Raw genomic sequence first — 13,907 nt, 5'->3', positions numbered from 1 at the left:
CAAGGGAAACAGATTCACAACGATGGGATAGCAGCAGAGCTCTTATCATGCTGGTTATCTGATTGACCCTCTGCAGCCTTTGTCCTTACATTGAACATATTATACACTGTCGAAAAGTATTATCTGTGGGAAACCCTTTATAGGCACCAAGCAGTGACAAACATGATACTGTATGCACAAAGAGGATTAATTTGTGTGTGCTGTGCACGCGTGTGTGTGTGCGTGTGTGTGTGTGTGTATGTTCACATGCACATATTCTCGTCTCCCACAGATTCACAAGATCCTGCAGCTGGCACTGTTTCTGGTGGAGCTTCTGGATAGCGGCTCATCTGTTCTCCTCAGCCTGGAGGATGGCTGGGACATTACTACACAAGTGAGAAAAAATGCACAAATACCTTTTATGAATTAACACACAAGTAAGGGGCACAATATCTAGGAAAAACAGAGAGGTGCAGAGTTTGTCTTTAGGTTCTTTTCCATCAAGCTGCTACAGATTTTGATTTTCTGTATAGAAATGACAGAATATTAATACTAAGATGATATATTACAAAACACAGAAGTGGGAATGTGGGCATAACAAAATAAGAAAATCGGGTGCGGTAAATGGTGATGGAGACTAGAATAGACAAATTATTCCTTTTGTGCAGCCACTCACCATTATATGCCTCCACTGCACCTAAAAGCCCATAAAATGGAGGAATAAGAAGAAGGGGGGTGGGTAAGTGTATATAAGTACAACTTCCTGGTGCAGATTGGGGTTGTGTCCAGATGGGGTCCTTGTTATATTTCACACCACCTCTTTGTAATCATAACAGCTGATAAAAACACTACAGGGAACACACGGATCAAAAGAGACAAATTAATTCATTACAAAACACACACAAGTGCCATCCTTAGTGGGAAGCAGCAATAAAATGCTGTGATGGATGCCACCTGAATTTTGGAAAAAATGTAGTTGATGGAATAAGCACTGATTCACATTGTATTTTGCCAAAATTTCAAAAATAACCTTGAAACATTTTAATGAAAGCGTAACTGGGCACTGGCTACAAACTGTAATTGTAAAATGCGACAAGAGATTCACTTGTTGAAGATGAATTACTGACAGAAAACAGTTGGCTGTCCATAAAACATTTGTTTTTATCATGACAGGTTTTTTTTTTATTTTTTTTTTTACTTTTTTTCATGTTAAAAACACTTCACTTCACTACAGCTGAGCAAATAAATGTAATAAATAAAATGCCAAGCAAAGACAACAAGAAACAAACTAATTGGTTAATTTATAAAAACAAAAAGATATAAAAAAGGATCCAGATGCAGCCACACAAATGTTATACCTCTGATAAACAATGCTTTACTTCTGGCCAAACTGTTTGGTGTTTATGTTAAGAGAGCTGTCTTGTTGCCCTCCATTCTTGTCATTTATAGAGATTTAAAGCAGAAACAAGTAACTTATAATAGTTTAAATGTGATTTTTCAATGTTGACGACAAAGTTTATTGAAGATTCTCCACAGACACTCGTGGCATCCATTCAGACTGCACTTCTGAATGGGCCATGTGTGAATCATAAATCTGGCTCGCTCTGCCACACTTTCTCATCTTCTAATCACTTGTCACTGTTGACACGATTATGCAGAGATAGATAATGAAAAGGTCTGAAGTCTTGAAGCCATATGTCACTGATATCTGCTGATTTCAATCATGAAAGTTCATGGTTCTGATTTTTAGGCATGTAAACAGAAAGTCTGGTTCAATCCTGATCAATTTTCAGTATCCGTTTGCTGATTCACTCAGTATTTCATCGCATGTTTGCTCTCTGAGCTCATATTTTCCATGTTGACCTGTTAAAGTGCACATGTTTGTGTTGCAAGCGCCTGTCCTTCAAATGTGTTTATAGGGTTGGTAAAGCCCTGGGCTGCTGTTTAAAAGCACACTTTGTGGATCTCTTATGCCAGGCACGTGTTCGGCCTGGAGCATCTCTCTCCACGGGCCACCAATTCCATCACGCCACGTCCTGATCGACCCACACAGGCAAATGGGCTCCATATGCTCTGGCTCTCCAGCCTCTGTCCATGGACCATAGACACCCAGCAGACAGGATGCAGAACTGTCTTGCTTTCTTTTTAAACCCTGTTTTATGTTTCTATTTCTCATCTAACCCTCTGCCGCTCTCTCATATCCTCATTCTGCTCTCTCATGCTTTGCCCTCTTTCTTAAATCCACTCCTCAGTCTGCTGTAGTCTCACAATAATCTTAGGGGTTTATTTCAGTGCCGGGGCCCAGGGTGCTTTCTCTACCACTCAGGGCTGGATGTTCTTGTAAACCCCATGGGGAAACCATGAACTGTTTTTCCCGCTCATTCCACACGCGTCAGGGCTCATTAGTTGTGTTGGAGGAGACACGGGCAGTGAAGCTGGCCAAGGATATTATATGTGTAGACAAGTGGTTCTCAACTGGTGTTTTGTGGAGTGAGCTCAAGTGTGCCTGAAGACTTCGCTACAATGTTATATAAATGTTATTGATAGCAGATGATCAGTTTAACATTGTGTTGTCAGAAGAGAAAAAAAAAATCCTTCACACTGGTAGTGGAACAGTTTCCACTTTCCTTGTCCTCTAGTGGTAAAATGATTTAACAGCTTAATCTCCAAAATATGAGGGTTTTTCAACTGTGTATTTAACATAATAAGCGATATCAAGTTCAATCAGTGATAGTGAGTTATTGATGGGTTTGAATACATTCCAACCACAGATACAGCAAACGCTGTCACTACTGGTCCAGATCGCGTAAATTTTATTTGTTATATCACTAGGAATTATTGTCGTATACTGCCGGGAAGTACTGAAAAATGTAATGACTAATGCATAATATAAAATTTAATAACTCTGGGTCATGTAGACCAAATATAACTAAATTGTCAATGATATCATAATGCCCTTCAAAAACACTTCTGGCCATTATTCAATGCTGTAACTCTGGAAGGGGAGATGGTGGCCATATTTTTCATATTTCATACAACCAAGAGGCAGTAATTCTAGCTAATACTGACATTTTTATTGGGTTTTCAAATCTGGCAACATGACAGTTATACAAATAAAACATTAGATAACATAAAAGGTTGTCATGAGTCACATGGACATTAATACACACATTGCAGTTATTCCATATTTAAACAGTTAGTTTTTTTTGTCCTTATTTAATATAAATGATTAATTTCCCCTATTCCCATTGTTTGTCAAATATATTTCCTTTAACTCTCTAAACACAGGTAAACTTCTTAATCAAATATATGTCCTGAACAATTTGGAGCCAAGTGTTTTCATATAAACCAAACTTTAATAGTATACGTTGGAGTTTTGTTGTTTCGCCAAAGTACTTAAGAAAACACACACCACAATCCAGGAGAAACATACAGAACAAAATGATCTTTTCTTTGTTAATGGATGATCTTAGTACTGCAGATAAGTTTCTTGTGTTTGATCCCGACTGACTCCCGTGTGAAACTGTGAGAAATCTCATCCTCATTTTCTGTCTTTTGTTTTCTCTCACCTTTTCTCTTTCCCTCTGCAGGTGGTGTCTTTGGTGCAGCTGCTGAGTGATCCTTTCTACCGAACCCTGGAGGGTTTTCAGGTGCTGCTGGAGAAGGAATGGCTGTCTTTCGGCCACAAGTTCAGCCAGCGGAGCAACTTGAGTCCTAGCAGCCAGGGGAGCGGCTTTACACCCATCTTCATGCAGTTCCTGGACTGTGTGCACCAGGTGAGGTTTACCCCCACTGATCCTCACTTCCACAGGTGCTTTGTGCACTTAAGTAACTCTGCCCTTACAATATCCCTCCACAACTGAACGTCATTCATACTTTCTTCCTGAGCTCATCACATTCCTCAAAAGCAAACAGGCGAGAGGGTGAAGAAGGCGAGAAATTCAGCTGTCATTATCCATACATTTGGTTTAGTTTTGCACTTCCTAATGCTGGATATGTAATTTCAACAGTGTTTTGCAGCAGAGTGTGCAGGGAAGCTGCTGCCCAGATGGTCCGTGAACCCAGTGATCAGCGTTGAGCTGTCTGCACTCATGTGTTTCAGCATCCCTTTGCAATTCAGTGCGTGTTTAGAGCTGCATGTGGAAAATTGCAGTTCTGGGGATTGAGAGTCTCTAGGAAGGCTTGGGTGTGCTTCAGGATTTCGCTGGGGGGTGGGGGGGTTAAGAATGAAGCTCATACAGCTGAGGTCCAGAAAACTGTGTCCGCTCTGAAATGCTAACTTTAGAGGATGTTTTGGGGTTTTTTGTGTCTCCTGGGGTTGTAGAGACCCACTCCCATACACTTACATCAACACATAGTTTCTGCATTTGTCTTTTTAAACTGTTAGCTTGGCAGCTAAGACAGTTTGGCGGGGGTCCTGGGGTCTGGAGAGCTATAAACAGGGGGGAGAGAGGATTCGGACAAAAGCTGAAAATAGAAGTGCCTCATCTCCAAAACAGCTGTTGTTTTTTCCAATAGGCCCAGGTGGCCTCAAATATTCAACACTTCTTCTCTCTCATTGGCCACCTCACACCACTGGATGGGAACAATGGAGCTGTAGTCCTCCTGGCTCAGTCTGGATTGTGTCTGGCGGTGATGATATCACCAACCTTTGCCCCGGAAAGCACAGGAGAGGTTCTTTCCTGTTTCTAATTGGTCATTTCTGCAGTTGAGGGATATGAAGCCACAAAACAAGGACATGATCCAGCTGTCACACACACACTGACCTTTTCTCTCTGTCTTCAACTATCTTTATCTCTCTTTTCATGTCTTTGCAGATTTTGGAGCAACATCCTCTGGAGTTTGAGTTTAATCAGTATTATCTGAAGTTCCTGGCCTATCATCACATCTCTAACCGCTTCAAGAACTTCCTGTTGGACTCAGACTATGAGCGCTTGGAACATGGTAAGTGTCCTTTGCAAGCTAAATCCCCAGGGGGATTTTTTTTATTTTTTTTATTACATTTTTAATACTTCCTCTTACTGTGGAACTGCTGCACTACAACTGGCTATATGTTACTTTCATATAATCAGAGAATAATGTAACAGAATTAATACTTTACCATTGCTTCTTTCTCCCTTTTCTTTTTAAATGTCCATGTAAGGAACAAGATGAAGGAATGCAACACATATACTATAAACATAGACTATAAACAAACATGTTTGGTGTAATGTATTATCTGAAACCAATTTGAAGTGAAAAATAATCTGAATATACTTGTACCTGGACAGATAATTGATGAGTGATGCTAAGTTTGCAAAGCAGAGCAATAAGAAAAGATGTGTGGAAATTATGAGGGGAGATGTCTGTGCTTAAATTCTGTGTTTATGTACTGTAGTTCTCCAGTGATGAACCCCGACAGCAAGCCAAAACTTTCTCTTGTATCCAATAACATAACACAAACACCTTTGTTGAATTAAAACTTTTTTTGACTGGCGGGTTGCATCAGCTGAAACAAGATTAACTTGCCCATGTGCTCAACAGCTTCTCCTCTGTGTTTGTCACAGGCTTGTTATTTGATGACAAGGGTGATAAGCAGGCCCGGAGAGGCATCTGTATCTGGGAGTGCATCAACAGGATGCACAGGAGGAGTCCCATCTTCTTCAACTATCTGTACAGCCCCTCAGAGAGTGAAGTGAGTGTTTCTAACCGCCTGTCTGACCTGTGTCCTGACAGCCACAGCTGAGTCATGCAGCTGCCGCACTGAGGAGCAATGGTGTGGTTCAACTAATCACTGCCTGCTGACTTTCCTCTCATGCTATCATATAAAGTATTCTAAAAATGTTGTTAAAAAAGTGCTATATTTAAGTTTTGGTAGCTCTACATAGCCAACGTTGGCAACTACTACTTTGCGATAGCGAGTCACTCACTATAGCATCCACTCATGCCTCCAGTTCAGCATGAGTGGCTGAAGAAGTAGCACTGATCCAAGGGCGTATTCTAATCCCTCGTCTTCTAAATGCAACGATGGCCGAAGCGCTTGGCAACCGACTATTATCACCATTGTAACTGTTCTGATATCAAGAACAAAACCATGATACAAACGTCCATGACTTTGTGTCGCGATACCATAATAGTGAACCCACACAACCCAACCCCAGTCTGTTCAGCTCTCATAGAGCTAATGTTACCTTCAGGCTGATGGGACAAGTTGCTTCAGAGCTTAAAATATTGATAAAATGGGCTTCAAAGTTTAATTGAGAAAGTCATGACCCAAATAGCTGCTAAATACGTGTCAAGGTTTCATAATGACACAGTGAGATCATTTTAACTTTAGTCTCACTAAAGGAAGCTGCATTATCTGTTTGTCTGTGTGGGCTGCAACACTTTCTTCAAGGTCAAGCAGCTTTTAGAGCGTGCGCTGACTAGACAAGATAATTATTTTTGCTCCTCATCAAAGTAAATACTTTTGTATATATATTATATATATTGTATATTATAGTATATCACTGTTATTCAGTGGTGAAATGTAATTAAGTATATCTACTTTAAATTAATACTTGCATATTTTTATTTAAGTAACATTTTCAAAGCAGGACTTTTACTTGTAACAGAGTATTTTGGTATTAGTGCTTTTGCTGAAGTAAGGGCAGCAGATAAAATTAGCTGACTAAAAAGAGAAGCCTAGCAGTATTACTGAGAAATTCCAAGCACTCTGTGGTGACTGAAAATAGATAAACATTTTAACGATGGTTAAAAAGTTTGCCTGAGCAGATATGTGTGGGTACTTTTTGTCCTCCAGCCTATGCAATGTGGGCTTTTTATCTTCTATGATTTAAGATAGAAGAACTTGGACTTCTGCTTGTTTTTTTTTTTTTTTTCTTCTACTTCTTCAAATTTCTGCTGTTTCAGTTTTTTTATTGGTTAATAAAGAATCAAAATCTTTGACCAAAGTACAGTTGCAGAAATACTATATCAAACTCAGCAGATGAAGTTTAGTCTCTGGAGTTTTGTCTTTATTGTATGATTGCAGTTATTTAGTTTTGTAATCATTTTGAGTGTCTCCGTGTTCTTGCTGTTTTCTGACAGACAGAAGTTCCCTGTCACTGATATAAGTCTTGTTTTGAGGAATGAACGGGCCCTGAATGTTGATGATGCCTCATGTTTCCTGTTATATTTCAGCTGTGTGGAAATCAATGAGAGGAGCTTGTTTACCATACAGCCTGATATTTCACACTGTTTGGCCATTACAAATTGTGATCTTTTTATTTAATCTCATTAAGAAATGACCTTTTTCCTCAGTAGTTTGCACAATGGACACCATAGGACTACATCTGATTCTCATTAAAACCTTTCTGTCGTAGGTGATCCTGAAGCCTTTGATCAGCATCCCCAGCCTGAAGAAATGGGACTTCTTCACAGATGAGACTCTGTCTACGGGGCCATGTTACGACTGGCGCATGATGGCTGTGAGGTTGGAGAGCTCAGAGGAGGCAGACACCATCTCCAACAGTAAGAGGAGGATTGTTTGGCCGTGTTACAGCAGTGTGAGCCGCGCCCAGCCTGACGCCATCACCAAACTCCTCGCTGTAAGAGTTTGCTACCAAAGCTATCATCTTTAGTTTCATCCTGTTTTGTTCTTGTATCATATGTCACATCTGTCATCTTCCCTGTTCGTTACTGGTGCTGCAGGACATCGAGAAGCTGGAGGGTGAGCTCAACCAGGCACCTGAGAAATGGCAGACAACTCTGGAGAGAGTCAGGATCAGCATTCAGGAAGATTTCAAGCAAGAAGGAAATGTGCGTGTAAAAGGAGAGAGATGATGTTACATTAAAAAAAACACAGGAATAGTCTCAAATCTCAGTTGTGCATTTGTGTAAAAACTGTTCCTTTGTGTGTATTTTTCCCACTCATACTTTGTTGTCTTGTGCGTTTGCAGCTCCATAAACAATCGATGTCCATCTCAGGCCTCATTCCCACGTCCAGCTTGCAGGCCTTCCAGCGGCGCTCCATGCTGCACCTGCCAGACAGCGCACTGGGCGAGGATCGCAGCACAGCCACAGCCAACGGTATCAACCGCCGCGCTGCAACACTCTACAACCAGTTCACCCCCAAGAGCGAGGAAAACAGGTGGGTCGTGAACTTCCTGAGTCCCGAAAAAAATATGAAGTCCACATTTGATTCACTTACAAACTGCTGCTGCTGAGGGGCCAGTCCAGTTTTGGAAGATGAGTCAGTGCTGTGGTATGCTGTGTGTCATGTTTGTGAGGATTGTCTGTACTCTGTTAAACTCTGGGTGTGTAATTTTACAATTACTGAGAGGTTAAAGTACAGTCTCTTGGCTCAAATATCTGGATATTTTCCACTGAGTTGGACAAACGGTGATTAAAATCTACTTCATGTAAATTATTTTTTTTACTTTCTTCCACGTGCTAATCACATTTTTCATTCCAAATAATGTCTTAACAGATGATGTTGGTGCATTAGAAACACGCTTGTAACTCAATGTTAACCATCATTGTATCTATATGATAAATCACTGATGGATCATATAACCTATATTACCAGATGTTCACTGTTCTACAACGCAGTTAAATTACTGAGACAGAAACATAAGTTGGACATAACTGAAAACTTTGACTAAGTTGAAATATGAGAGTTGAAACCTCTAGGAGAGACCCCCTGATCTTTACTCTCACAGAGCAAATACCCATTTTTGGCCTCTTTACACACTGGGAACACAATGTACAAACAGGGCTGGTGTTGAACATATGGAGAAACATGCCGCTCAGTATTTGTGTTGTTCACTTCATCTCTCTGCCTTCTGTGCAACAAATGCTTCGGAAAGGCTCCACATAAACAAACAAAAAAGATTAGGGATATTGATATTAGGGATACTGTTCACGCTCACTGTAGTTTAACACCATCATCTGTATTCCAGAAGGTTCAGAGACATTACATCCAGTCTAAATGCACTTGGATCTCACAGTGTGTTATTGTTTAGGTCTTACGAGGGGATCCTGTATAAACGTGGAGCGCTGCTGAAAGGCTGGAAACCTCGCTGGTTTGTATTAGACATTACAAAACACCAGGTGAGCAAGCTGCGTCGCACTTAAGAAACACTAAAGCTTCACCCGAGTGACCGGCTGCAGGTTAACGTAACGTTCATGTCTTCACAGCTGAGGTACTATGACACTGGGGAGGACACCAACTGCAGAGGCCACATCGATCTGGCAGAGGTGGAGTCTGTGGCGATCGCTGCACCGACTATAGGAGCTCCCAAACACATCAGTGAAAAGGCTTTCTTTGACGTGAGTGCACATCAGCAGACTGGTTTAAATGACTTCACACAGGATACTATCTAATCTCTGTATATTAGTAGAAAGAAAATTGTGGCTGCTTCGGCAAAAATAGACCTGACAGATAAAGATGATGTCCATTTCTATCCACCTGATTGTCTGCGCATTTTCAGTTTTTTGCATTTAAAAAAAGTGGAAACACTTGAAATAGGAAAAAATTCTAAATATCACAAAAAACAACAACAAAATGCAATAGAAACAGGTTTAGCAAATTAATAATGACATACAAACATGTACTTGTGACATTGGTGGTTGTCCTTTTCTGTTATTGTTGCCCTTTTCTATCCCTTGGGTCCACATTTAACCCTTGTTATCTGATACCCCTCTAGCTGAAGACCAGCAAGCGAGTCTACAACTTCTGTGCTTCAGACGCACCCAGCGCTCAGCTGTGGATGGACAAGATCCAGAACTGCATCTCTGACGCCTGAACACTGAGGTCGTATCATGAACATTAGAGGCAACGTCAGGTGGCTGAGAGCAGAGACATGACACAACCGCTCAACTCAGCTTTCAGATGTCTTTAAATTTGGGGACCACAGTGAACAAAGTGCCTGTTAGTGGAGGATGAGTACTGTCCATCCGCCTCTCTGCCTGTTACTAAGCAGCTCATCAGGCTGTCATCACTCTGCTTCAGTCGGAGTCGGTTGAACACGTTCGTCTCTGCTGTCAGCTCCCTCATTCTGTGCCTCCGACAGGGATGAAGTGAAGATAAGCTGACGTTTTAGGGGACTGCACTACAGAGGAATTGTTATCCTACTTAAGCTGTAAATAGATCAAAGCAATATCACTGGCCATTCAAACTGTGGGTTCAATTTTAGACTTTGGAAATATAGAAAATAACCTATAAAATAATTTCTATCAGATATTTTACTATGAGGAAAGGTTATTGCTGCTTAAAGAAATGTGTGAACCACCAAAAACTCAGAGATTTTAATGCACAACATTAAGAAGCAATTTGTTTGCACTTAGCTCTAAAGTATGCACTCCTTATCAAATATAGATTTTCTAACAGATGCAGACAGCGAGGCTAAAGGCATTACTTTACAATGTACATACGACGTTTCCTCATGACAAGACTAAATGAACAGAATTTGCACAGTGAGTTCAAAAGAGTTACCTGACATTTTTCTATTTAAATAAGTGACTTTTTCTCTATTTTGTTGAATGTTTATTGACTTGTGGTTAACACGTGTCTCATGTAATGTAAATTATTATTTTTTATTAAAAGTGTAACTGTAAGTGTGGTGGCTACATGTTTTTTCTGTAAATACATGTGTGACATTTCATTTTATATACTGTATGTACTGAACATAAGTATACTTTTCTAACCGCAGTTCTAATGTGATTAACCAGTCTTTTTTTTTTGTTTTCTATGTGTCGTTACTGGTTCAAAAACCTGAGTGGCCTGTTCCCTGTTTGTGATGAAACATTGTTCTGAAAATGGAGACTCGTTTTTGTTGTTGAGATTGTCCAGACAGGCTCTGTGTCTTAAGGGCTTTTAAAGACGTAAATGAATATATCAAGTAGGACACTGTGGTTTTCAGAGATCTTCATTATATCTGTTCTCTGTTCGTGCAACCTATACAGTTTCATTAAAAAAGAAAAAGAGAAATGAAACTATTCAAAGATGTCATTTTTCATTACTGTATCTTTGTACCATGTTTGGTGTTGACCCTAATTTTTTGGAAATAAATCAAACATACTTGAAACTACTCGCTTCCTGTGTTCTGTGAACATCATCCTTTACTGAAGTTAAAGTATTATGACAAAACGCACACATCAGAAAGTAGTCAGGGTTTCAGAGAGTTGTGTATATGTATTATATTTAGAGCTGCAACGATTTACACTTTAAAATAAAAACAAGGCCAGAGTAACAACTATAGGCTTAAATGAATCATTGGAGCTGATTAACTGTCTCCGTTCATGAGTCTACCAAATGCGAATTAATAAATAGTCGAGGTGTCCACAGCAAAAGCCACTGCTCTCCAAAAAAAGCAGTGCTGACATCCCTAATGTTTGCCAAAGAGTAGCTTGACACTTTTTAATGCTACTGGGAGAATGTTTTATGAACTGATGAAACTCAGGTTGAAAAGTTAGTGAAGAACACACAGCACATGTGAGGTGTAAAAAGGTCACTGCATACCAACGTGAAAACATCACAAAGGTGAAGTAGATGATGATTTGGTGCTTCACTGCCTGTTGGTCCGAACAGCTCGACATCATAGAGGGAGAAATTAATTATACACTTTATCAAGGTCTCTTACAGGATAATATCAGGTTGGCTGTCCACCTGTTGAAGCTCAATAGAAGTTACGTAGTAAGTAATGCAGCAGGACAGGAAACATCAAAGCAAATCTACTACAGAATGACTAAGTAGAGATGCTGAGGAATGACCTGAAGACAGCCGCTCACACCAGACATCATAAAAATATGCCTGAGCTGAAGCAGTTTCTGTCAGAGCAATTGTAAAGATCAGATCACATTTTATAACCAATCAATACAGAAAACAGAATTCCACAGAGTTAACATATGTTTTCTTGCTACTGTGTGTCTCCGAATAACTACCCACAGGTTGATTTACAACTGCACACTGCTGCCACCTGCCATCTGATGTGCCAAGAAGAAAAAGAGGAAATGGCAACTTCCTCTTTTCTTCAACACAGCTGCTGTGTTGTATTTAACAACAAAAACTAAATTGCTTACTTACTATACTGTCAGTTTTTGACTGACTATACATAATATAATATAATGTTTTCATGGTTTACTATACTGTGCCGTTTTTATGTCTTAATACATGTCTTTATACACCATGAAACTTTTATGAATTTTTATGCCTTAGTTTACTATAACATTTTTACAAAGTTTTTATAACTTCCTCTGCTATTACATTTTTATGACCTTTAATGCCTTACTATACTTTATTGTTTTTATGCTTGACTATACTATGACATTTTTATGACGTTTTTATGCCTTACTATATTGTGATGATTTTTGCCATTTATGCCTTACTATACAATGTCTTTTTTTATTTACTTTTTATGCCTTTCTATACTATGTTGTTTTTATACAGTACCATACTATGTCATTTTTATGACTCTTTATGCCTTACTATACTATGACTTTTTATGCTTTGCTATACTGTGACTTTTTATGCCTTACCATACTATGACGTTTTTATGACTTTTTATGCCTTACTATACTATGACTTTTTATGCCCTACTATCCTATGACTTTTTATGCCTTGCTATACTATGACGTTTGTTTGACTTTTATGCCTTACTATACTATGTCATTTTTATGACTCCTTATGCCTTACTATACTATGACGTTTTAATGACTTTTTATGCCTCACTATACTGTGACTTTTTATGCCTTACTATACTATGTTGTTTTTATGATTTTTTATGCTTACTATACTATGACGTTTTTATGCCTTACTATACTATGACGTTGTTATGACTTTTTATGCCTGACTATACTATGACATTTTATGCCTTACTATACTATGACGTTTTTATGCCTTACTATACTATGATGTTTTTATGCCTTACTATACTCTCATTTTTATGACTTTTTATGCCTGACTATACTATGACCTTTTATGCCTGACTATACTACAACTTTTTATGCCTTACTATACTATGTTGTTTTTATGACTTTTTATGCCTTACTATACTATGACCTTTTATGCCTTACTATACTATGATGTTTTTATGCCTTACTATACTATGTCGTTCTTATGACTTTTTATGCCATACTATACTATGACGTTTTTATGACTTTTTATGCCTTACTATAATATGAAGTTTTTATGACTTTTTATGCCTTACTATAATATGACATTTTTATGCCTTACTATACTATGTCGTTCTTATGACTTTTTATGCCATACTATACTATGACGTTTTTATGACTTTTTATGCCTTACTATAATATGAAGTTTTTATGACTTTTTATGCCTTACTATAATATGACATTTTTATGCCTTAATATACTATGTTGTTTTTATGACTTTATATGCCTTACTATACAATGAACTTTTATGCCTTACTATACAATGACATTTAGGCCTTAGTATACTATGTTGTTTTTATGACTTTTTATGCCTTAATATACTATGACTTTATATGCCTTACTATACTATGACATTTAAGCCTTAGTATACTATGTTGTTTTTATGACTTTTTATGCCTGAATATACTATGACTTTTTTATGTCTTACTATACTATGACGTTTTTATGATTTTTTATGCTTACTATACTATGACGTTGTTATGACTTTTTATGCCTGACTATACTATGACTTTTTATGCCTTACTATACTATGACGTTTTTATGACTTTTTATTCCTTACTATACTTTGATGTTTTTATGCCTTACTATACTATGACTGTTTATGCCTTACTATACTATGTATTTATGGTTGTATTTCTGACTTTTTATGCCTTAGTATAATATGACGTTTTTATGCCTTAATATACTATGTCGTATTTATGACTGTTAATAGCCTTACTATACTATGACTTTTTATGCCTCACTATACTGTGACGTTTTCATGACTTTTTATGCCTTACCATACTATGTCATTT

General features: G+C 38.4%; 1 protein-coding gene across 2 annotated transcripts in view; it reads left to right on the top strand.

The window, feature by feature from the left end:
- Nucleotides 1-11,027, top strand: part of sbf2 (SET binding factor 2) — a 92,824-nt gene extending 81,797 nt beyond the window's left edge. For both annotated transcript variants that reach the window (XM_023410834.2, XM_023410833.2), the window contains 10 exons: nucleotides 272-373; nucleotides 3,570-3,755; nucleotides 4,797-4,923; nucleotides 5,526-5,653; nucleotides 7,323-7,547; nucleotides 7,651-7,758; nucleotides 7,899-8,089; nucleotides 8,964-9,051; nucleotides 9,139-9,270; nucleotides 9,648-11,027. In XM_023410834.2, coding sequence (XP_023266602.1) covers nucleotides 272-373; nucleotides 3,570-3,755; nucleotides 4,797-4,923; nucleotides 5,526-5,653; nucleotides 7,323-7,547; nucleotides 7,651-7,758; nucleotides 7,899-8,089; nucleotides 8,964-9,051; nucleotides 9,139-9,270; nucleotides 9,648-9,746 — 1,386 coding nt within the window. In that variant the 3' untranslated portion in view covers nucleotides 9,747-11,027. The remainder of the gene's footprint in view (nucleotides 1-271; nucleotides 374-3,569; nucleotides 3,756-4,796; nucleotides 4,924-5,525; nucleotides 5,654-7,322; nucleotides 7,548-7,650; nucleotides 7,759-7,898; nucleotides 8,090-8,963; nucleotides 9,052-9,138; nucleotides 9,271-9,647) is intronic.
- Nucleotides 11,028-13,907: the final 2,880 nt, after the last annotated feature.

This window comes from Seriola lalandi, unplaced genomic scaffold, assembly GCF_002814215.2.
Source record: "Seriola lalandi dorsalis isolate HSWRI2012SDOR001 ecotype SW California unplaced genomic scaffold, Sedor1 jcf7180002054440, whole genome shotgun sequence".
NCBI lineage: Eukaryota > Metazoa > Chordata > Actinopteri > Carangiformes > Carangidae > Seriola > Seriola lalandi.
Note: the sequence above shows the minus strand (reverse complement) of the source record. Positions and strands in the feature narration are given on the sequence as shown.